General features: G+C 44.0%; 1 protein-coding gene across 5 annotated transcripts in view; it reads left to right on the top strand.

Moving 5' to 3' along the window:
- rhea (Talin_middle and talin-RS domain-containing protein rhea) overlaps window positions 1-22606 on the top strand; it is a 179209-nt gene that overhangs the window by 59378 nt on the left and 97225 nt on the right. For all 5 annotated transcript variants that reach the window (XM_084607575.1, XM_084607579.1, XM_084607577.1 and 2 more), the window contains exons 2-15: window positions 6864-7027; window positions 7888-7988; window positions 10490-10619; window positions 12606-12694; window positions 13296-13365; window positions 13437-13579; window positions 14523-14650; window positions 14744-14807; window positions 15600-15704; window positions 16412-16501; window positions 19576-19641; window positions 20120-20221; window positions 21259-21335; window positions 22301-22395. In XM_084607575.1, coding sequence (XP_084463701.1) covers window positions 6864-7027; window positions 7888-7988; window positions 10490-10619; window positions 12606-12694; window positions 13296-13365; window positions 13437-13579; window positions 14523-14650; window positions 14744-14807; window positions 15600-15704; window positions 16412-16501; window positions 19576-19641; window positions 20120-20221; window positions 21259-21335; window positions 22301-22395 — 1424 coding nt within the window. The remainder of the gene's footprint in view (window positions 1-6863; window positions 7028-7887; window positions 7989-10489; window positions 10620-12605; window positions 12695-13295; window positions 13366-13436; window positions 13580-14522; window positions 14651-14743; window positions 14808-15599; window positions 15705-16411; window positions 16502-19575; window positions 19642-20119; window positions 20222-21258; window positions 21336-22300; window positions 22396-22606) is intronic.

Genomic DNA, 22606 nt, shown 5'->3' with positions numbered 1-22606 from the left:
GATTTTCTGCGTTCAAGACATTCACTCAACTGATGCACGTTCGTCACGATTCCTGCAGATAGCTATAGCCAGAAGGCAGCAGATTACTATGTATATTTGGGGAACATATCGTGATTCCGATGACAAATTCACCAGCATAGAAATTGTAACAATGACAGCAAGGTCAATTACAAGGGTTGCCTACAATGATACTTACTGCACAACGCAATAACTGGCAGCACAGTGTGACGTTTGATGAGAAATAAATGGGCATTTTCTCACTCAGGTGTGAATGGTTTGGTTTATGAGCCTTAATATCTCAAAGCAACTGAGGCTAATGCTGTATCAATCAATCAATCAATCAAAGTGATCTTTATTTGTAGGAAACGAAATACATAAAGAATATTTGGACCGATAGCCGGGGGGCTAGTAGACGGTCCAGTACAGAATAAACTTGGTCAGGCAGCCGTAATGAGCGCATACAAACACACACACACACAAACATACAAAAAAAAAAAACGACTCAAACAGACAAGCAAAAAGAATCAACAGGCACGGAGAAAAATACTTTTCAGCAAGCAATTCATAGGTAATTAATACAAAACGCAAGCGCACACACACAAAAAAAAAAATGGGGGGGGGGGGGGGGGGAGGGGATCATAACTCTCCTTGGCTGTTAATAAAAAACATTTTACAACTCATTTTAAAGTTACCTGCAAGTTTTACATTAATAGGCAACGTGTTCCAATGTTTTGCTCCAGAAAATTGTACTAAACGTTCTCCGTACACATTGTGGCAGGCAGGGAGGTTGAAATTGCCATTTAATGCGTGTCTTGTATTGCGAGATGGCAACAAGAAAATATCAAGTGGCAGAGGAATACTAGTATTAATGATGTTATTTACCAATACACAGATTTTGTATTTAAGCATTGATTCTAAAGAAAGTACTCGATTTTCTAGAAATAAATTATTGTTGCTGCAGTCGAAAGATACGCGGTATATTATACGCAATGCTCTCTTCTGCAGTCTCTGTAAGGGAAGTAGATAAGTTTTGTACGTTTGTCCCCAAGACTCACAGCAGTAGCTGATGTGGCAGTGAAATAACGAAAAATACAGGGAACGTAGTATGGTGTACGGGAAATACCTTTTCGCCTTGGTAAGCGCGTAGCAACTGAAAGCTAGCTTTTTAGATAGCTTATCTATCTGCTCTTGCCAGTGCAAGTGTTGGTCAAAGATGATACCAAGGTATTTGAAAGAACAAACTTGCTGAATACAATCGTTGTTTAGAGATATGTGAATCATACTAGGGTCAATGTTTCTTCTCTTGGAGTGGAATACTACATATTTAGTTTTATCTACATTTATTGTTAGTTTATTAGCACGAAACCATTCTGAAACATTAAACAGTTCGGACGTTATCGTATTTTCTAGGCCCAAGAGTGACTTAGATGTGAACAAAAGAGCAGTGTCATCTGCATACATAAAGACTTTTGAAAATTGAACGGCCTGCGGTAGGTCGTTCACGAAAATGGAAAACAAAACAGGACCCAATACAGATCCTTGCGGGACCCCGCAAGTCACAGGTAGTAGTGTGGAGTGTCTGTCACTCAGCACTACTTTTTGTTTTCTAGCGGAAAGGTAGCTATCAAAAAACTGGAGAGAGGCATTAGTAATACCACACGATTTTAATTTTTCCAATAACTCTGAGTGACAGACGCACTCAAATGCCTTTTTTATGTCGAGGAATATTACTATTGCAATTTGATTTTTGTGAAGAGCAGTGTTAATATGGTGAGAAAGTGATGTGACAGCAGTGGTTGTTGATTTGGCTGAGATAAAGCCATGCTGCTCAGCACAGATTATATTATTATCAAGCAGAAACTTGTTCAATTGTAAGGATATTAATTTTTCAAAAACAGTATTGATTATACTAAGCACAGATATGGGTCTGTAACTACTGGGGTCATTGGGATCTCCTGTCTTGTAGACTGGCACAACTTTCGCAATCTTCAAGCTTATTGGATACTGAGAGCTAACCATCGCATGGTTAATTATGTTGCATAAGGGGGTGCAAAGAATGTCGATATTGTCTTTTAGCACCTTCGATGGTATTCCGTCATAACCACAAGCTTTGTTTTCTCGCAGATTTTTAACTACTGACCTCATTTCTTCTTCAGTTATCTCCCGGAAAGCAAAGGTATTATTTGTTGCAATAGGTCTTCCTAGGTGAGGCGTTGTTGAAGGAAAGCCATTAACCAGTTTTTTTCCTCGATCGACGAAATTATTATTGAAGGTATCAGCCATCTCCTCTGAGATTAAGTCTGGAAGGAGATGTTCTTTTTTCTTTAATCCAACAACATCGCTCACAATTCCCCATATCTTTTTGGAATTTCCTTCCTGTCTCATAATTAGATTAGTGTAGTATTGTTTCTTTGAGTTCCTCATCATGGCGACCGATTTGTTTCTGTAGCATCGAAACTGTTCCCGGTAATACCTATTAGTTCGATTGTTTTTCCACTTATGATAGTATGAATCTTTCTTTTTCAAGACTTCAAGTATAGCTTTTGTCATCCAAGGGCATATACCATGGTCGTAGTTACGCCTAGTGTATGTGTAAGTGGATCGGTCAATGACGTCTGTGATTTTCCTTATCAGGTATTGATATTCAATATCTATGTCATCATCATGCACGCCTTCGAAATCTGTGCACTGAAGCAGCGATCGCACTTGAGCGTAATCGATTCGGGTGGTACGTTTTTTAAACTGCTTGGGAGGATAAAGCAAAGGGTCACAGGGATAAAGAATAAAGATGGGATTGTGGTCTGAGATGGCAATGTCGCACACACCAGCAAACACATTTATGTCCTTGTTGCAAAGCACATGGTCAATCAGAGAGGCGGATTTGTTAGTGACTCGAGTTGGCTCATCTATAACATTTGTCAAGTTAAAGGACTGTATCAGGAAGAGGTAATCACGGCAATCATCTTTCAACAAATCAATGTTGAAATCACCACAGACAATCAAAGACGATTTACCCGTCGCAAGTGATAATAGCGTAGTTTCCATTACGGAATAGAATTTGTTTAGACAAGCGCTAGGTGGGCGGTAAACAACACCTATAATGATGCCACACTTCATTTCAATGAACAGTGTTTCAACTACACCTGCTTCATAACTAGCATTGCATTTACAGCAGTAGTCGATCCCTTTTCGAACAAAAAGTGCGAGGCCACCACCACGTGATACACTATCCCGCGGTCGCGAGAGGAAATTGTACCCAGGAATTTCAACAGTTTCACCTTGCTTGAGCCATGTTTCTGTCAGCGCAATAACATCAAAATGATACGAGTAATGTGACAGATAAGCAACCAAATGATCGAGGTTTTTCCTAGCACTCCGGATGTTGCAGTGTAACACAGATACCTGACCGCGCCCAAGCCATTTGTTTTCGATTTGAGCAGAAGTGTAAGTCATTCGGAGATACAGCGATTACAGGGTAGCCTATTTATTACTGTACCTGGGCGAGGTCAGCCATTCGCGTCACCTGCAGTACGTGCGAGTTGTCTGTCTTGCGCATCAAGATTTTACCTTCTATGACCCAGGCATACTTCCAACCCTTCTCTTTTTTTGCCTTCAAAGCGTGGCCCAGCAGCACTTTTTTTGCCGGGCACAAATGCTCGTTAACATAGACTGGTGAACTCTTTTCTTCTGAGCTGTTGAAACCCAGGTGAAATGTGTTTAGTCTTTGTTTTTTGGCAGCTTTCAGCATTTTGTCTCTAGCGGCACGGGAATGAAATTTGACCACCACATTTGACTCTTTTTTGTTCATCGATGGCACTCGGTGAACGACATCAATGTCACTCTCACTGATTTCAATTTGCAAATGGCGTGATATATCTGTCAAAGTAGCGACAAGGTTTTCACCCTGGACTACAGGAAGCCCCTTGATTTCCAGATTACTTCTCCTGCTGTACTGCTGCAAGTCAATCACCTCTTTCTTCACGTCTTCTAGTTCTTTTGAGAGGCGATCGTTGTCTTTTTTTATTTCTACGCTTTCAGCTTTCACATATTTCAGTTCCTTTTTCATTTCAGCTATTTCTGCCTTAAGCTCCTCAAAAATTGTGTTAATGAACTCCATGGATTTCCGCACTGGCTCAAGCTCATCTTCAATTACCTTTTTGAGGGCCTCTTTCAGCTCTAGCTGATTTGTCTCAAAGTGTGCTGACATGTCAGCAAGTGCTTTCACGACTTCCTTTATAGTCGAAGGTGCCTTGTCTCCCATAATATCATGTACAGACGGACGGAGCAGTCCAAGAGCCGCTATATAGCAACAGGCACCTTAAGTAAAAGAAGGCTCGCACACGTACCTGCACAGAATGAAGCAGGCAGTTAGTTGCAGCTCAACGTTACGGCGTCCTGGACTGCTCCGGAATGGTGCTGAGGATGGGCTAGACAGCGGATTTTATAGCCTTCCTGTGACGTCGATGGCCCTTCGAGCTGCGCAAGCGCAGCTGACTGCCGGATGATAAAGTGTCGCCGACGGCCCTCCAACAGTCCAACAGCAAAGCGCAGGCACAACAGGTATCTGGCGGACGCAGCACGTGGACGCTCGGTGTAGGCAATAAGCAGGATTTCAGGCGATGGCTTGAGGATTTTTTTCCCGATGACAGGCTGCACAGAATGAAGCAGGCAGTTAGTTGCAGCTCAACGTTACGGCGTCCTGGACTGCTCCGGAATGTGAAGGCTCCAGAAATTTTGGCCACCTGACAAGTGCAGTGACATCGCACAGTACATGGGTCCCTGGTTTTTCACCTCTGTCGAAAAGTGGCCCTTGCAGCCAGGATTTGACCCCATGGCCTTTGGTTTAGCAGTTGTGTGCCCTAACCACTGAGCCATCGTAACAAGTCGACTTCTTACTCGACTTCTCTCTGTTTTACCCATAAACTGCCTAGAATTTTGCGATATTTAAAACTTCAACTAACTTTCTTTAACCTTAATTAACTTTTTTGATGGCTGTGTATGCTTTTTACCAAGAAGTAAAAAGACATTGTTACCATACTTCTATTCTCACTCTAAAGTCGTCAAGAGATGATTGCTATGAATTACTTTCAAAGTGCCCTGCGAAAGAGTTGCCACCACAGCATAAAGTCAAACTATAATAACCGATTTAAGCATTTTGAAGCTGCCAGTTTTCTAAAGGCGCTTTTGAACGTGGTGGCGGAAGTGTTGCGGGAAAAGATTGAGCCAGAATATGAAATTGGTTGGTCCAACATGGGCAGAAGGAAAAATATCATTGAAGTGATGCATAATGTGCCTAGGGTTTTCCACAACATCAGAAAAGGTGCTGTGAGGCAAGGTGTTAAGTCTTTTCTACCACATGCAAAATTTCAAGCCTCTACGATGCACATGGAAGAGCTAGACCTCTTTTGTGTACGAAGCAGCATGAAAACCATTTACTTACATATGCAACACATGGGTTACAGTCGCCGGATCTATAGAACTTGAAGGGGATCACGAAATCGTTCGATACATCAATAATTCGATATATAAAACATACCGCGAGATCAGCTCCTATGTAACAGATGCGTCAATACGGTGTACCCAACTAGTGGCATGTCTCCTGCAGCAATGTGCTGCACACCGGCATACTGATAGCCCCCCGCTTGTCTCGGGTGTGGTGACCCGCGCAGCATGCGTTGCCGAGCGGCAACCGGCCAAAAATGCAGCTTCTTGGATCCGAGCGCATGCTCTGAATATATGGTAAAGGCAAATCAGAGCTTTGAAGCTTATGCTGTTCACACCCAGGAAGCCCAGCATGGTGCATATGCAGTTGGGGTTGGGGTTCACATCAAAGCTGCGGTGGAAGGTGCTCTGCGAATCGCCACTGCTCACAAGAAGATGTGCAATTATGTTATTTGTACATTATAAATGGTATAATAAATCAGTTAGAAAAGGGTACAGCTAATTTCTACGTCTCCGTCAACAGCAAAGCATGCTCGCGACAACTGTGCCTTCAGTCAGCTAGGCTGGTTCTTCGCCGCATGGGAACCAGCGCGTTGAATTCTGGATTTTCTGCGCAACAGCAGTAACGCGTTTTTCAAGCAGACTCGGCGTTCACCTCATTGAGCAGTTTTGCAGCATTAGTGCTATCAGGAGGTGCCCAAGGTTGTGCAGCTGACCTGCTCCATGCATGAAGAATGATTGCAATGATGCCATTAGGAGAAGAGCACCTATTGGGGGCGCCACATGCAGTTCAATGTATTGAAGGTTCCGCACAACTGGAGTTTGATAAACGTGAACATCCTATACCTTTGCTTGGGATTTTCAAGGGGATATATGCGGTAATTCAATATATCCGGGATTGACTGTATACTTCTGCTGACTTGTGGAAATGTTTACATCAGACGAGGCCAGTGTATCAGTGAAAGGGCAGGAAAGCACTACAACTCTTTGAACCCCTCTGACGGAGCAAACATGCCTTGCTATTTCCAGGATTGTGGCTGCTATCTGCTCCTTTTCCAGTGTTAGTTTTCTTTATGGTAGTGTGGAGTGCAAAATTTCAGAACTTTATCATATTAGAATGTAATGGGGTGATCACATTAGCATAGCTCCTGTTTCTTTGATGCAAAAGAAACTAAATTTTCTTTTGCTATGGTGCTGGGGCCTTGGTTATTTCTTAACCTTGCATAGTAGTTGTGCATTTTTTTCTTTGCCTGCTTGGCTAGCTTTCCTTTGAGACTGACTTGTTTCAGTAAGGCACAGTTTTTAGTCAAGTCGCCATGGTGTGCCTGATCTCTTCCTTGCCCCCGTCTTCTAACTGGTTTATTGTTTCAAGCCTGCAACTGTCCAGCCTTAGCAGAGCACTTGCTTATTTTTTTGTGCAGGCAACAAGTGCCGGGAGGGCGTGGAGGCATGGCGATGCTCTCTCTCAAGATCAGCGTACCTGACAACAAGGTCATCAAAACTATCCAGTTCGAGCCCAGCACACTGGTGTACGATGCCTGCCGCATCATTCGTGACAAGGTTCCAGACTCCGCCCTTGGTGACGGTCAGTGCTTTTTGGATTGCCACCGTAGGATCCCATTTTCCCAAGGACAAGCATTATTCGTATTTTCGAAGTGGCATTGGCTTTATAGTGACTCCAAAATGTGCCTTCAAAATCATGGCTTCGAGTGTTTGAGTCACTTGCGTGAAGTTTCGCGATGTTTGGCCCATCTCAGTGTTGTTTTCAGTACTACCCAGAACAAAATACAGCAAAACCTTGATAATCGAAACTCGTGTAATTTGAAATCTTGGATAATTCGAATAATTTCTGCGGTCCCGCAATTTCTATTTAAATTTGACAGGATAGTTTTGAAGTGTCAGAGTGATGTGCAGGAATGCCCCATCCTGATTTTCAGCATAATGATGCCACAGTGCTATGCCATTACTTGCATGTGAAGCACCCCACCCCAGTCCACTGTAGTACATACGGCTTGTGGACTGTCGGAGAGCACACACACAGGAGGGAAGACTTGCTTTACTGCAACACAGCAGCTGATACCGAAATACTCTCCCGGAAGTTCATCGTGGCATGGCTGGATTGTAGGCAGCAGGGTGTGTGGCTGTCACTCCTGGGCATAGCCTCTAGCAGCAACACTGTATGTTTAAAATGGGTTTACCGTGGGAAGCGCCGGTCTGTGCAATTTCTTTTTAAATGATTTACCATGGTTAGAGGCCTAGGTTACTGGCATATCCAATTGCTTGAACTACGTTGCATATAAGTTGACCTTCCTTCAAAAAAACGAACCGAAATTGGATGGTCGACATGTACCTGAAGCCGGCCGGCCATGGCACGAATGTTGGGAGGTGCCATCTTTGAGCTGTGAGTGTTGTGCGTCACGTTTTCTGTCTGGGACTGTGTTGCAGCTAAGGAGTATGGGCTCTTCCTGACGGATGATGACCCCAAGAAATCTGGCTGTTGGCTCGAGAATGGCAAGGCACTCGGCTATTACCTGCTCAAGTCGGGGGTGAGTTACACCTTAGTTGTGTATACAAGCGTGTTTTCCAGTGTGCAACGCAGAGAGCTATGCTTTTTGAAACTAGGTCCGTACTGCAAATGTCGAACTAAGTATGACTTAAGTGGGCGCATTCGTTTTTTTCATAAAAACCAACGCCATCACTATCTCGGATCGTATAAGTCACTCAGAAACTCCTGTAATTTCTTAATTGAGCAGAGCGACTCATTTTAGCGCGGTAGTTCACTTTAGATGTCCAGGTCACAGGAAAGATGAGACAGCTGGGGTACAGCCGTCACATTTCAGACCGCAACCAGTTGCCAAATGGCATTCAGTTGGCATTTTCAGAATAAGGGCTGTGTACTTTAATTCTTGTTCAAATGTGTTCTGTACTGTTTAATAAGGAAGCAACACAAACTCATTCGCCAGCTTTTGAGGCTTAGACTGTCTCTGAAGTGTTAAGTGGTACCAAACTGATGTGTTCAGCTTAAGCAGTTTGTGAGAATTTTCGTAATAGCATTACCTCCTATAAGTTTACTCTGGATATGTGTCAGACCCCTGACTGACTCCAAGCCCTGGCTGGCCAGAAAAGTGTTACCTGACATCGCCCTCTACCTTGGCCTGCCAGAAAAAAATGTGTGCAGTGAGTTTCCCATGGAGTAACATTGCGACACACACTCAGTGCAAAGCGACAGATTCCTAACTACACAGCCTTGAAGCTAGCAGTCAGGTGCAAACAGAGACCAAAAGCGATAAAATGGTGCACCTTTCCACCTTCTCAGCTCTTGCGCTGCATTTAGTTACTTTTTGACAGAACAGTGCAGAAACAACTGGAAGAAAGAAACAAGCGTTGATTTACAACTCACTTTGCTATCGAAAAACATGGTTTCATACCCTCTACACCCCACCAACAACACATGCGTCGCTACGATCTCACTCAGGCAACCTACAATGACCAACAGCTTAGTAATCATAGAGGTGAATTAATGTGTAACATGCCAAATTCATTCTCTGTCTCTGCATAAGGGGTATCAGAAACTGTGTTTTTTTGATAATAAAGTGAGCTGTAAGTCAGCGCTTGTCTTTTTTATTTTCCTATGGTTCCTGTGCAGTTCTATCACAAATGCATAACCAATGTACCCAAGCTGCTTTGCTGGCTTGGTGACTTGCGTGGGAATGGGCAGAACTAATCAGTTGCCTATGGTACTACTGTTTAAGGTTTTGATGCAGGGCAGGTTCCTGAAGCTGTGGGAAGCTTTCTCTTGCACTGCCTATTGCTCACCCACGAAAGCAACTGAAAACGAAATCGAGCTGGGTGGACAGTTTGCAGGTTAAAGTTTTCATCAGTGTGACTGTTTTCTGTTGTAACAAATTTTCTTTTTTGGGGATATAGAGCTCCATGCATCCTAGCTGGAATAAACACTCATGCAATGTGCATGCTGTCTGCAGCTCAGCTATAGGCCAGCTCGTAATTTTAGACAGCAACATTCTCAGAAAAAAAAAAAAAGACAGCTTGACCTTTATGTGGCAATATATCGTAAAGTATTCTTGTACTAGTTGTGTTTCTGAGTAAGTTTTAAATCAAGAGATACTCTTGAGGTTTGCTATTGGCTGGTATCTTCTTTGGGTGACACTCAGTATTACATGGCGCAGGTTGTGAAGTAGTACCGCTAGTGTTCTCGACAACCAATGGCACACTTGTGGTATGCTGGTGTGACCCCATTAATCTGAACATTCATATTGCAGGAAAAGGTATATATAAAGAATAAATGAAAGGGTCACTACCTACAAGCACAAACTTGGCGCACTTTAATTTGGAGCGCATGAATTGCTCACTAGTTTGAACACTTATAATGCTAATGTGAATAGTGCTGTTGCATTTCAGTACAGACCAGCAGAGCAACTTTTGAACCCATTCTTTTTTTACTTCTATAATGGAATGGACCTAAATGCTATGGTGGAATGCTCCACCACCCCATAAAACACTGACTGGACAACAACAAGTCATATGGAGACAGCTACAGACGGGCACCCTCTCTAATCAAAACTACATATCAAAATTCATAAATAAGGATATCAATCCCTTCTGCCGGTTTTGCGGGGAGAAAGACAACTTCGAGCATATGATCTGGGCGTGCAAAAAGCCCATAAGACTCCCTCAAAACTCTTGCCTGATCACTCTAAAAAAGCTTGGGACAAGCTAAGATCCAGCGATGACCCTGGCATTCAAAAGGCCGTCGAATGGGCCGGCATTGCCAAAAGTCTTCACGGCCTGCGGCATGCTAGCTGACTTCCCCTATTGCTCCCACTTATTGCGAATAAAGTTTTATCATCCTCAGCCCTTAGGTGGGAGGAAGGACGCAGAAGTCGAGACTTGAAAAATTTTTAACAAATGTTTGAAATGCACGTGTGCATGGGAAGGAATCAACATTTAAAATGGCTCGGATGCTTTTTTCGAAACTGTGGGCTGTGATAGTCTTGCCATCGTCAGTGCACCTTTGATGATGACACAGGACACCCTGGAGTACCGCAAGAAGCTGAGGCCCCTGCGCGTGCGCATGCTGGATGGCTCAGTGAAGACGGTGCTGGTGGATGACAGCCAGCCCATCGCCAACCTCATGGTGGTCATCTGCACCAAGATTGGTGAGCAGTGGGCTACCTCGGTAGTTCTTTGTCCTTGTGCATGGTCTTGCACACAATTGTCTTAAGACCGCAGAAGGGGCCTTACGCTGGATTCATTTATGAGTCACCCGAAGCTCACAACAATGTCCCACCTACGACGACATTTCCTATGGGCCCTAGTTTCTTTCACTTGCTTTGGAGAGCAATATCAGGTGGTCACGATGGCAACTTTAACACTTTCTTGTCCGCGGGAAAAAGGGGTGGTTTATGGGTGGTGTCATAATTTTTTTTCTTTAACAAATCTTGCTTCATACAAGAGTGTCTAGTATCAAATTGTAGAGGAGGAATTTCTCTTCACAATGGTATTAGTAACAATCAACATACTTATTGAGTAAGTGATGAAAGACAAATATCAGCAAAAATAGTAAAAAAAACACACACAAAAGCATCAAAGTTTCTTGACACAAATAAAAATTAAGAAATTTCAAAATATATGTTTTTTACAGCAGGGACCATTGCAACATTGAAGCAAATTCTAGCTTTCTATGTACAGTATTCGCTGAGGTAGGAAAGAAAACAGTTGTCGAGGTCAACTACGCCAAGGTAGACCTCTGGCTGTACTATAGCGAAAAGCACGATTCCGTGCGCTGCTGGCGGCAAGTAATAAACTGCCCTAAAGACGTTGTCATCCTGCAGATAACGGTTGTGACCTTCAGAACAGTGATCCCGTCCGATCAGCGCGCAGCAAAAAGCGAAACTTTTAGGGTGCGAAAGCAAAACTTATCGGGGCATGGCTGTCGACATTCCGGGTCGGTTTGATGTAGTTTCGCTGTCAGTGCTGAAGTCTGAAGAGCTGAATTTGTCTTCTGAGTCATCACTGCTGCTGTTCGCATTCAAAAATGAGCTCTCAGATGTGTTAACTTCAGCGGAAACACGCCGTTTCCGTGCAGCAGGAACGCGCGACTTCGACGCCATGATGTAAATGAGGAGCGTCGATCACCTGACTCCGGAGACCATCTGGACGGGCGTGGCACGGCGAAAAAAAAATAAAACCGAAAGCAAAACTGAAGGACTGGTTCTTCTAGTATTCCCCACCGGATAACGCCATTTGTCAAGAAGCGCTTCGGAAGCGGAAAAAATCGAATTGTGAAACCATCAATAGTGGGCTATCGATGGGAATAGGTGGGGACAGGGAAGTGTTAGACAGACATCTGGAGGAATGTGTATCTGTAAAAATTTTGTCAGTTGAAATGACATTTGCGTTTCAGGTATTTTGAGAACCACAAAGTGACAGGAGTCTGCAGCTAAGTAAATGAGTTTGGATCATGAAAGAAATTTGTTTATATTGCTAAGAAGACGATGAAGTGGGCAGCGTTGCGGGGCGGAGCCCTCGCACCAGTCCTGCTGGCCATTACAGCATGCCTCATAGTCATATCATCATGTCGTCCTCTTTCACTTGACACTTTGTAACAGTATTGCAGTAAGTGCAAATAGGCTCGCTAGTACTTGGTGTCAACATCTGATTATCAGTGCACCACTTCCATCTTTGGTGCTAGTGGGGGTAGCAGCACAGGGAACCTGTTCTTTAGAATCAAAAATGTCAGTTGCCAGTCAGTGCTTGTGTCATGTGTGTCGTTTTTTTTCCTGTGCTGTAATAGTGTGAACAAGTACCAACTTGCCCAGTTTATAGCTTTAATGAAGAAATGTGAGTTGATGTTATCCTCAGAAGAGTTTGAAATTTGCATGTCCGGGGCATATACTACAGAGTGTACCCTCCAAGATAAGGGCTTGGGGCTGAAGGGATTCTAGCGGGCGGTTGAGACTAAGTGGATGACCAGGTTAAGGTGCCCTTCGACCTGTACTGAATGTAGTTAGAAGGTTTCCGGTGGTGGCATTGATCCACAGGGCTACATCTACTGGAACTTGAATCGAAATCTACAGACAATGCAAAGGCACCATTGTCGCTGGGAGAGTCTGAACACAGGGTCTGTCTTTGCTTCTACGCAGGCATCACCAACCATGACGAGTTCTCCCTGGTGCGTGACCTGCCAGACGAGAACAAGGAACCCAATACGGGGACACTGACGCTGCGCCGGGTGAGTGCCCACTCTCGGCTGTGCCTCTACAGGGGGCGGAGAGACAAGCGTAGCTATTCATTAGCATTTATTATTTGCAAAACAGAGTAATACTATGCAGCCTTCAGATAGGATCAACTGTGACAAAAGAAAAATGAAAAATTCCTGAGCAAAAGCCTCTATGAATAAAGATCTGCGTACAGTGCACAGCCTTGGTTGCAGCTACGATGTCACAGCAGAATTGTAGTCGCAAAGCAGTCATCTGCTGTACAGTACGTGATTGCATGTTAGGCAACTCCAGGTGCTTCAAATTCATCTGGAAACCTTCACGGCAGCATTTCTCATAACCAACTTGTCCCCTTTGGATGTTGACCTCCGCAAACCACGTGTCACATACTTGTTTCCTCCTGAGCAGTATTCTTGATGCAAAGTGTGGTGCTTCTTGTCTTCCCTCCTCCTACATGGTTATATCTTCATGGCTACGTTATCAATTCACATTGATCATGTAATGACAAAAAAATCCCCTATGCTTTCCTTGGTGTCCGTGGCTTCTGGCTCCCTCCGTATGTATCCTGTATTGAAGCCCCTCATTCCTCTGCATTTGTTTGCTGACTTTGCCCAGGAGAAGAAAGACAAGGACCGCGACCAGAAGATGGAGCAGCTCAAGAAGAAGCTCAAGACGGACGATGACTGTAAGTTAGCTTCTTAGCGCTGCGTGTGCAGCCGACACTGCAGCACCTCTTTAATGCCTGTTTCAATGCAGTGAACTGGGTGGACCACTCTAAGACTCTGCGGGAGCTGGGGGTGGATGAAGACGAGATGCTGACCCTGCGGCGGAAGTACTTCTTCTCCGACTCGAACGTTGACTCGAGGGACCCCGTCCAGCTGAACCTGCTCTACGTTCAGGTGACTGCCTGCTAATGGTGGTGTCTTGCACCAAAAGTTGCTGACTTAATTGATTTCGTGCATGCTATCAGTCAAACCTAAACCAAGCTGCCAGCGGGAGAGAAACAAAAAATCTTCATAAGCAGAGAAGCAAACTGAAATTTAATATGGTGTTTATATGTACTGTTGTGTCATCTTAAAAAGATAAAAAAATTAGAAAATAGGTCGAAAGATTGTACCTTGGGAACCTGAGCCTTGAAGACTATTCGAGTAGGATGCCATGAAAGGAAAAAAGTTCTGCCGTAAAGAGATATTCTGTTTTTTTGTGAGCCTAATGCACAAACAAAACTAGGGGAAGTACAAATGCATGCATCTTTGTTTTCCAAAAGCAATGAGAGTGAAAGAGGAAAAATAGTGTCTGCAAGACATGTGCACAGAGCCCATCTCAAATAAAAAGTGACCCAGATATTGCTGCTGCACTGAAAGTCCGCTCAGTCAATACAAAAGTTTTCGGGCACTGTTCCAGTGCACTTGGAAGCATTCTTGTTGTGCCTGATAGCTTAGACTGTTATAAGCATGATTTGATTTCTTCGTTCATCAGTAGTTTGCGTTAGCAACAAAATTTTGCATTTTTCTTGGTTTCTGTTAAGATATACTTAACACATTACGGAAGAAAAAAAAAAGCTTAACCATTTTAACCTGCACAATTTTTATGTTGAAAAGTGTCATCTTGGTCATTCATTGTCACAGGCATCTAGGAACCTACCAATGCTTTGCTGTAGTGCTAGGCATCATATCTTTTGCCACTTATGGCTAGGCCATCAGAAAGTCAACTGAGCTTGTTTTGCATAGTTAATTTTAGTACAAGTCAGCAGGAATTGATCTGGGAAAGAAATTAGGCATATCTTAATGAAAGACAGCTGTTGTGCAGAGTAGTGCTCACTATGGGTTCTGCAACTTGCAGGCTCGGGATGCCATTCTGAACACCACGCACCCGGTTACCCTGGAGGAGGCTTGCAAGTTTGCGGGACTTCAGTGCCAGATCCAGTTTGGGGACCACAATGAGACCAAGCACAAGCCAGGCTTCCTCGAGTGAGTTGTGCCCTGGGGCCAGCATCGATCCATGCATCGATCTATGCGAACCATAGAACACTTTTACATTTTCCCCTGCTTTCCTGCTTGCAGCCTGAAAGAGTTCCTGCCCAAGGACTATGCCAAGATCAAAGGCATAGAGAAGAAGATATTTGCAGTGAGTATCAATCATAGAGTATGTTTAAAATGCCCATTTTTTCCTTCTTATTTTTGGCACTTCTTTTCTTTTTTTTCTTTTTCATCTCTCAGTCTTATGAAACCGTTTGACCTTATGCAGTGAAAAAGGGCACCTCATAGCATGCTTTCCTTTCCGTTCCCAGTAATAACTATGTCTGAAAAGAAAGTCTGTGTGAAAGAGAAACAACTCAAGAAAGTTCTGAGCGTGGGGCTATCCACTATATGATTCGTTTCTGTAGTTTACAGAGCTGTGCCTACACAGCAGCAGGCGTGTGCTCCTTGGAGTCATCTGCATGTGCGCAGAAGTGGTAGCGGACTACGCTATGCCAAAACTGACCGTCAACTTTTTTTTTGAAGTTTGTCAATTATCGAGAGGCACACTGCTGCCAGAGGAATTCTGGGAAGCATAGACTTTGTATTTGGCTCGGCTATTGTAAACAAAAAACTTGAATTTACCCGTAATAACACGACTCTTCTCAGAGCAAACTTCCAAGAAGTGCCTTGATAGTTTTCATCCAGATATTGACTCACGTCAAGTTTATAAAAGAACACAAAGTCGTGCTGCGAGGCAAATCTAATTTCTCAGTGTAATCCACATTTTTGGCCGCACACTTGGTGAGCCAGATGTGTCGAAGTATCCATTTCCCTAGATGAAGTGCCCTTCAAGGCACTTCCGTAGGCAGTGGCCCCTCTCTTCCCTCGGGGTAATTTTGTCGAGCTGTGGTGTTGGTGCCAGAAGCCCTGTGGTGGTTTCAACGTCGCCTTCTTTCAGGAGCACCGCAAGCACATTGGCACCTCTGAGCTGGATGCCAAGGTGAAGTATGTCGCCCTGGCTCGCTCCCTCAAGACGTACGGCGTCACCTTCTTCCTCGTCAAGGTGGGTGGGTTTGTGCACGTCAACTGTTGTGACTTGCCGGGCCAGGCTATGTTTGCTGTACTTTCAGCTTCATATTCAAACAGCGTGAAAACGAACTCACCCAGCTTTGTTCTTCCAGATGTTCGCAGCTTTGTTCATTTGCTACGTGTTGATGAACAGAGCTTAGAAGGAATTACATATATGAATTATATGCTGGGGCTGATTATATGTGCACAAATGTGATAATGAACCAAGGTAAAATGTCCACAGAAGTCATGGAAGCAGGTGGAATGGAGACATAGGAATGTGCGTTGAGGTATTGTAGTCTAATCATGAAAAAAAAAAAAAAAAAATGGACATGATTTTTCAAAAGATGCATATTTTGCTGCATATTTGTATTTCATTCCTTCACAGCTTCACCTTTGATTTTGACTTTGATAGCTCCATAGCTCTTCCTTATCCTTTGGTGTTTGTGCATCTGCTTTTTCTTTTGTGGATAGGGTGAATTCTAATTTCATTCACTTGCAAGCGTAGCACGTATCTTGTCTGTGTTTCCTCTTTGTTTCATCCTAATGCTGCTTTCTTTTTTTTTTTTTTTGCACGAAAATACCATGGAGAGGGTTATATGGAACGTCTGCATGTCACTTGTTGGAATGGGGACTTCTATGGTGGTGCTTAGTTGAAGAACTGACGTAAGCATGTTGTCTTCTTCCCTCTCTCCCATGCAGGAGAAGATGAAGGGCAAGAACAAGCTAGTCCCACGGCTGCTGGGAGTCACCAAGGACAGTGTCATGCGCCTCGATGAGCGCACCAAGGAGGTGGGTGGCCAGCATTAAGTCCCCGTCTCTCTTCTTCCTTTTTTTTTCTGTAGCATTTTTTAACCGGCAGTGATCATTTAAAGCATACCAGATTACAACTTGAAAGGTAGTATACTCACATACATACCTGGACAAGGCTTGTGGAAAGTGGTTTGCACAATAATTTTTGGTGCGAAAAAAGAGGAAAAAAAAGGAAATTTTTTTTGAGCAAGGGGGATTCCAGGTACTTACTGGCTTAGGCGTTGAAAAATACAGTGCTACTCTATTGCACCGCCAAGCAATGACAGTGGGAGCCTTTAAATGCGTTCTTTATTTGTTTGTTGTAGACCGTCTGCTGGCTGGTAGGTGGTGCAGCTTAGCTGGAAGTTGAAATGGAGTAATGGTGCTAGAAGCTTCCTTCTGGGAATGCAGTTTTGCACCCAAGAGAGAAAAACATAAGCAAGGCTAGAAATCAATTGGAAAGCGGTCAGGAGGTCAGAATTACATGCTTATGGGAAGACCTCTAATTGAGACCACAATTCAAAAGGTAGTGCCCTCCTTGAAGCGGGATCACAGTGCTTTAAAACATGCAGGTTCAATAAGAAATAGACCCAGGGAGATGATTGTTGTCAAGCATGTAGTAACTCTGGGGAGACAATGAAACTTATTTTGCTGTAAAGTAGAACTTTGTTGATATGTTCCCAGTTTATACCTTCAAAATTGTGGACGGTAAAATGTCTCCCATAGGATTACACTATCTCGGTTAATATGTTCCTGGATAACATGATTTTCTGGTTTCTATGCCTGAAATTTGGACAAACTGTAGTAGTATAATACGTTTCGCGATCAACTCGACACGTGTTAACGAGCGCTCGTGACATAAAAAATTGATCAGGGGTGCTCTCCCCGCCACAGTTGCTTTCCTGCAATGCATAGGTGCGAAGGGGTGAAGCATAAAAGGAAGCCAACGAGCCATCATACCAGGCGCCTATTTCAAAATACTATTACTACTATTTATGCAGAAGCTTGACATCATGAGGAGAAACGCGATCACTTCTCTGCGGTGCAATACGGGCTTTAGGACTGAACCATTTGATAACTATAGCTATTCACCTGCATACGAACGGGCTGGGTCTGGAGGATGCAGCATGAGCAAAAACACTGCGCTTGTAAGCCATTGCGATGGCTTCTCCACATGTCACTATATAAGGGGGCGAAGCATCCGAAAACAACTAAGGAAGCAAATCTGGCTCGCCATTGCCTTCTACGAACCGGATTTGTTACTAAATCTGTCCCGTGCTTAGGACAATGATAATACGGACTGAATTCTGTGAAACATAAAAATGGAGTTTTGCATACTTGATGTCTACAAAGGCTTTTCTACACTTTTATGCAGTGAAAGTCTCAATTCTAAGTTCCATTGTATCTCATTTTCAAATTTTATTTTCATTTTCAAAATTTTTTAAAATCAGGCAGTTCGGATCATGCGTTTTCCCGGACAACACATTTTTTTTTTCCTGGATTTTTTTTATCAACATATCAACGAGGTTCTACAGTATCTATTCTGGCATCAGTGCTGGCAAGATAAGCATTCTTGAGGCACTATTGTGCAGCGATAATGGAGGAAGCATAAGTGTGTCCATGCACAATAGTGGTCAGTGGAAAATGGGTGCTTTAAAAGCAGGGACAGGGCTTCAGATGTCAAAATTGATATACCCTCAAACTGATCAGCCTGGCGTGTTTTGGCTCTATTAATACAGTCAAATCTCGATATAACGAATCCCGCGGTACCGCGAAAAATCATTCGTTATTTTGAAATATCGTAATGAAAAATCTGCGATTATAAGCCAGTGGTCAAACCTAGATATGAAAATGACGTACCTTGGCAGTAGGCACGTGTGTAGACTAGCAAAACCTCAAGTGAAAAGGTTGCACTAACTCCAAAGCTGATTTATTTGAAGAAATTCATTATTTTCTTCTGCCACGCACTACATTACACCACTACAGCACATACACCTTTCGCTTTCCGGAACACCTCATCGCGTGCGTGATTGCACCGAGCGATAAAAGTACGGACTTTGTCCATGTGCAAAAAAAAAAAAAAAACAAAAAAAAACGGAGTTTTTTTATGACCCCATCTTCAATGCTCCCTGAGCTTTGAAAATCTTGTCTCGGTCTTTCATAATGATCGCGGCAGTCGATGGGGCAATGCTAGCTGTCTGTAGAGGCCGATCGCTTTTTCCCTGCGTCGATTTCTTGCAGTGAAAGCAGCTGCGTTCATATCTTCTTGGCACTTCGCTGGCTAATATCATCGTCAATCTCGCACAAACTTCGCAATAAGATAATCAGCGGCAAAAAAAAAAAAATACTGTCCCGCACGCGCGAACGACCGAGTCGCGTACGGCACACAACACAGGAAGAAAAAAAACGCAGGCAGCTAGGCCTGCTGGCTACTGCGTAATAAACCATAGCTTCATGGTGGCGCTAGGAGCTGGTCCTAGATGTCCTGATGATGATAGCTACAGCCTACGGACCATACACACAGAAACGGCGGTTTCTGTTTCGTTTCACGCGAGTGTTGCAAGCTGCGGTGCTGTTAATTTTAGCCAAATTCGTAATACTGATGTTCCAAAATTATAGAACAAGAAATAAAACACGTTCGTTATTCTGAAATATACGCTAATTTGAAATTCGTAATACTGAAATAGTTTTACATTGAAAACATGGCAAATCTGCCGGGGATTCTTAAAAAATTCGTTAATTTGAAAAGTTCGTTAATGTGGTGTTCGTAGTAACAGGATTTCACTAATGTCCTGTCTCACTCGCGAGGACTAGTAATGGAAGGTTAAGCTTTCAGCTTTGAAGCCTGCCCACTGTGTACTTTGTTGAATGCGGCACCCAGTTTTTATTTGCTTCTAGTGGAAGAGAGAATTTATGACTGCTCATGAGACACCCGAGAGTGCTGCATTTGTGCTTCTTGTCAACGCTTTGAGTAGCTGTGCCGAGGTTCTGAAAGGCAGTGTCAGATGTGGTCATCATCCCATGTGCTTAGAGAAATCAAGTTGATCTTGTGTACGCTTCCCCATGTTGTGCAGATTATGAAGGTGTGGCCCCTGACCACCGTGCGTCGTTGGGCTGCCTCGCCAAACAGTTTCACTCTGGTGAGTTCCACCTACAGACTTGTTGTTTCGTGCATGCTGCAGCTTCTTGCATGTACCTCGGGTGCAAGTCAGTAATAGTATAAGTGAACTGGTAATGAGGAAAGAGAGGCTCACTTCTAACTGGACACCTCAATCGTGCCTCGGATGGAAGTGGTCAAAGACAATAAAAAAAGGAAAAGAAGGAGGCACAATAACGGAGACCTTGGCATATTTTTTGACCACTTGGTTTTTTTCTTTAGCAAGCACTGACATTGCACAGCTCATGGGTATCTTCTTGCAAAGTGCAAGAAGTGCTAGTCTTTACTGAGCTGCAGCTAAGATTCATCCCACATTCTCAGGTGCAGAAGCTGAAAACTGTAACCACTGTTCCAGCATTGTGGGTTGGGTGCAGTCAAGCCTTTCTAAATGGTGTTGGCATGAGTTCTTTCAGCCCCTGCACAAGGAGAAGCTCGTGCTGAGTGGCGTTCTTCTGTTGCAGGACTTTGGAGACTACTCTGAGTCGTACTACTCGGTGCAGACCACCGAAGGGGAGCAGATCTCTCAGCTCATTGCAGGCTACATCGACATCATTCTCAAGAAGGTGGGTGCTGTCTGCTGTGTCCTTTCGAAGAAGCACACCGAGAGATCAGTGTGCAAGACAACACGATACAGTTTGTGTCCTTAACAGAAATTACTTATATAGCTCTTTGGGGCTGTGCAGATGCTTGTAAAGAAGGGTTTATTGCTGTGAAACTTTGTCCTGCACTATACAATTTTAATCTTGGGGCATCAGGACAAAAAGGAACTTTGTGTAGTTATCCAGAAATGAATGACAGGGTTAGCCAGGCTTCAGGGATTTATGGAAAAGAGACTGTCTTGAGATTAGCGTAGCTATTTTGCAAAAATGACCCAACTTTGACACCTATGCTCAGGCATACACAAAGGAATAGCATACGCGTAAAAACAGCGTGCTTCATAGTACTTGTTCACAAGAGGTTATTTCAAATCAAGCCTTAATCTATGTTTGTGCCACATACACTGTTTCCCGAGTTTAATGTGAGTGCCTCTCGTGTAGACTGAAATATCGCTTCCAGCTTGGCAATGCGCTTCAAAGCAGGGCTGCCGCTACTGTGATGCTCACTATGTTCACTACCCAAATAATGGGGCATCAGGATTTTGCTTCATCTCATTTTGCGTATACAAACACATTGAGCAACACTTATGTTTCATTGTTTTATTGCGCCATTCTGCCACTCCTAGGGCTAAAAAGGGCCGTTAGTTTGTCAACAAAAATAGTTCCCGTTTGAAGAACAAGATGACATTGCATTTTTGTTTGCGTGCACTGAACTGAGAAAACTGGATGTAACAGCCAGCTTAATGTCCTGCGTGCACTGTACTAAAGCTCTCTAGTGTCTCCTGTCAGTTCACTGTTCTGAAACTCTCTAATCTGTCAGCACAGACCAAACCTATTTTGTTCTCTGCGTCCCTTCAAGCTGAAAGTATGGTACGGCAGCAGGGCCCTTAGGAATGTACTGAAAGCAGGTTGAAATTCTAGGGTCATGGGGGGGACGGCCGCTTGGATTTGGGCGGACGTCCATGGGATGTCTGCTGAATATTTTCCTGGTTTTGCTCCTGCAGAAGAAGGCCAAGGACCACCTGGGCATTGATGGAGATGAGGGTTCTACCATGGTTGAGGACAGTGTCTCCCCAGCAAAGTGAGTGCTTCGTAGTGACCATTTTGAGAAAGAGTACTTTGACTGTTTGTTAGCTGGCATAAAGGATCTCTATTTATGTTGCCACAGAGCTTTGAAATGTTCATGCTTGAAACCGCCAGCACGGGGCATCATCACGTTTTGTGCCCCAAGAGGGGCTTCTGCTAAACTTTAGATTGCACAGGGCAGTCCACTTGTATTGACATTGAGAAAACTCGAAAATCCGATTGTTATAACTGGTGATCACTGTATCTGGGGTGGTGAAAAAAAAGAAAAAAGAAACACCCTTATATCTTCTCATTCATGTAGGCTACTTACCAGTGCTGAGGGAATCTGGTCAGACAGCATGAATCATTGTAAAGAGCACTGAACATTTTATTGCAATGTATACATAAAAAGCAAGCCCGCCGGGGTGGCACAGTGGTTAGGGCGCTCGATTACTGTTCCCAAGGATGTGGATCGAATCCCGGCCTCGGCGGCCACTTTTCAGTGCAGGTGAAGAGCTAGATGCCCATGTGCTGTGCGCTGTCAGGGCTCGTTAAAGGACCCCAGGTGGTCGAAATTTCCGGAGCCCTCCACTACGGCGTCTCTCATAGCCTGAGTCACTTTGGGGCGTTAAACCCCATAAACCAAACCAAACATAAGAAGCGTTCTTTGCGGGATATATAAAAGGCATGAAAGCGTTTTATAGTCTGGGCGTTGTTAGCGGTTGGAAATATTGCAAGACGGATACATTCGCATTGTAGATGCACCTGCTACATTTTCCCCACATATTACGAAAGTTCTGCTCTTTTTGTCCTGCAAGAGTAAACGCATTTGCTCAAGTGTCTATGCACTTTATTTGGGGGGAGGGAAATCTCTGCTTGCTTGACTGGCTCTCATTTTCTGTTCCCAGGGAAGAATTGAGTACGGTGTACTGTGCAGCAGATTCCCAGTCAGGTGATATGGTGCTTCTCTCCTTGTTGCAGGGCAACCATCTTACAGCACACACCTGCCGCGAAACCGTCTCAGCCGGCAGTGGGCTCCGTAGCCCTCCCAGCGGTGGTACGCCCGGGTGCCCAAGGTATGTGTGGAGTGTGGTGACCTGGCTGTGTGAGCGTTCGCTTCACTTCTCTTCAGAAGGGGCCGCCGAGGGAAGTGGTGGCCAGCTGTTTGTTTACCGAGGTGGTGTCTTACAGTGCTCTTAGGGGCGCACTTAGTGCGTAGTGGGCAAGGCAGAAAACACAGCTGGCATGTCGAGATTTCTACCCTGCACCAATTCCACTAATAAAAAA

This window comes from Amblyomma maculatum, chromosome 6 (genome assembly GCF_055883805.1).
Source record: "Amblyomma maculatum isolate TAMU_Amacu chromosome 6, ASM5588380v1, whole genome shotgun sequence".
NCBI classification, from domain to species: domain Eukaryota; kingdom Metazoa; phylum Arthropoda; class Arachnida; order Ixodida; family Ixodidae; genus Amblyomma; species Amblyomma maculatum.
Note: the sequence above shows the minus strand (reverse complement) of the source record. Positions and strands in the feature narration are given on the sequence as shown.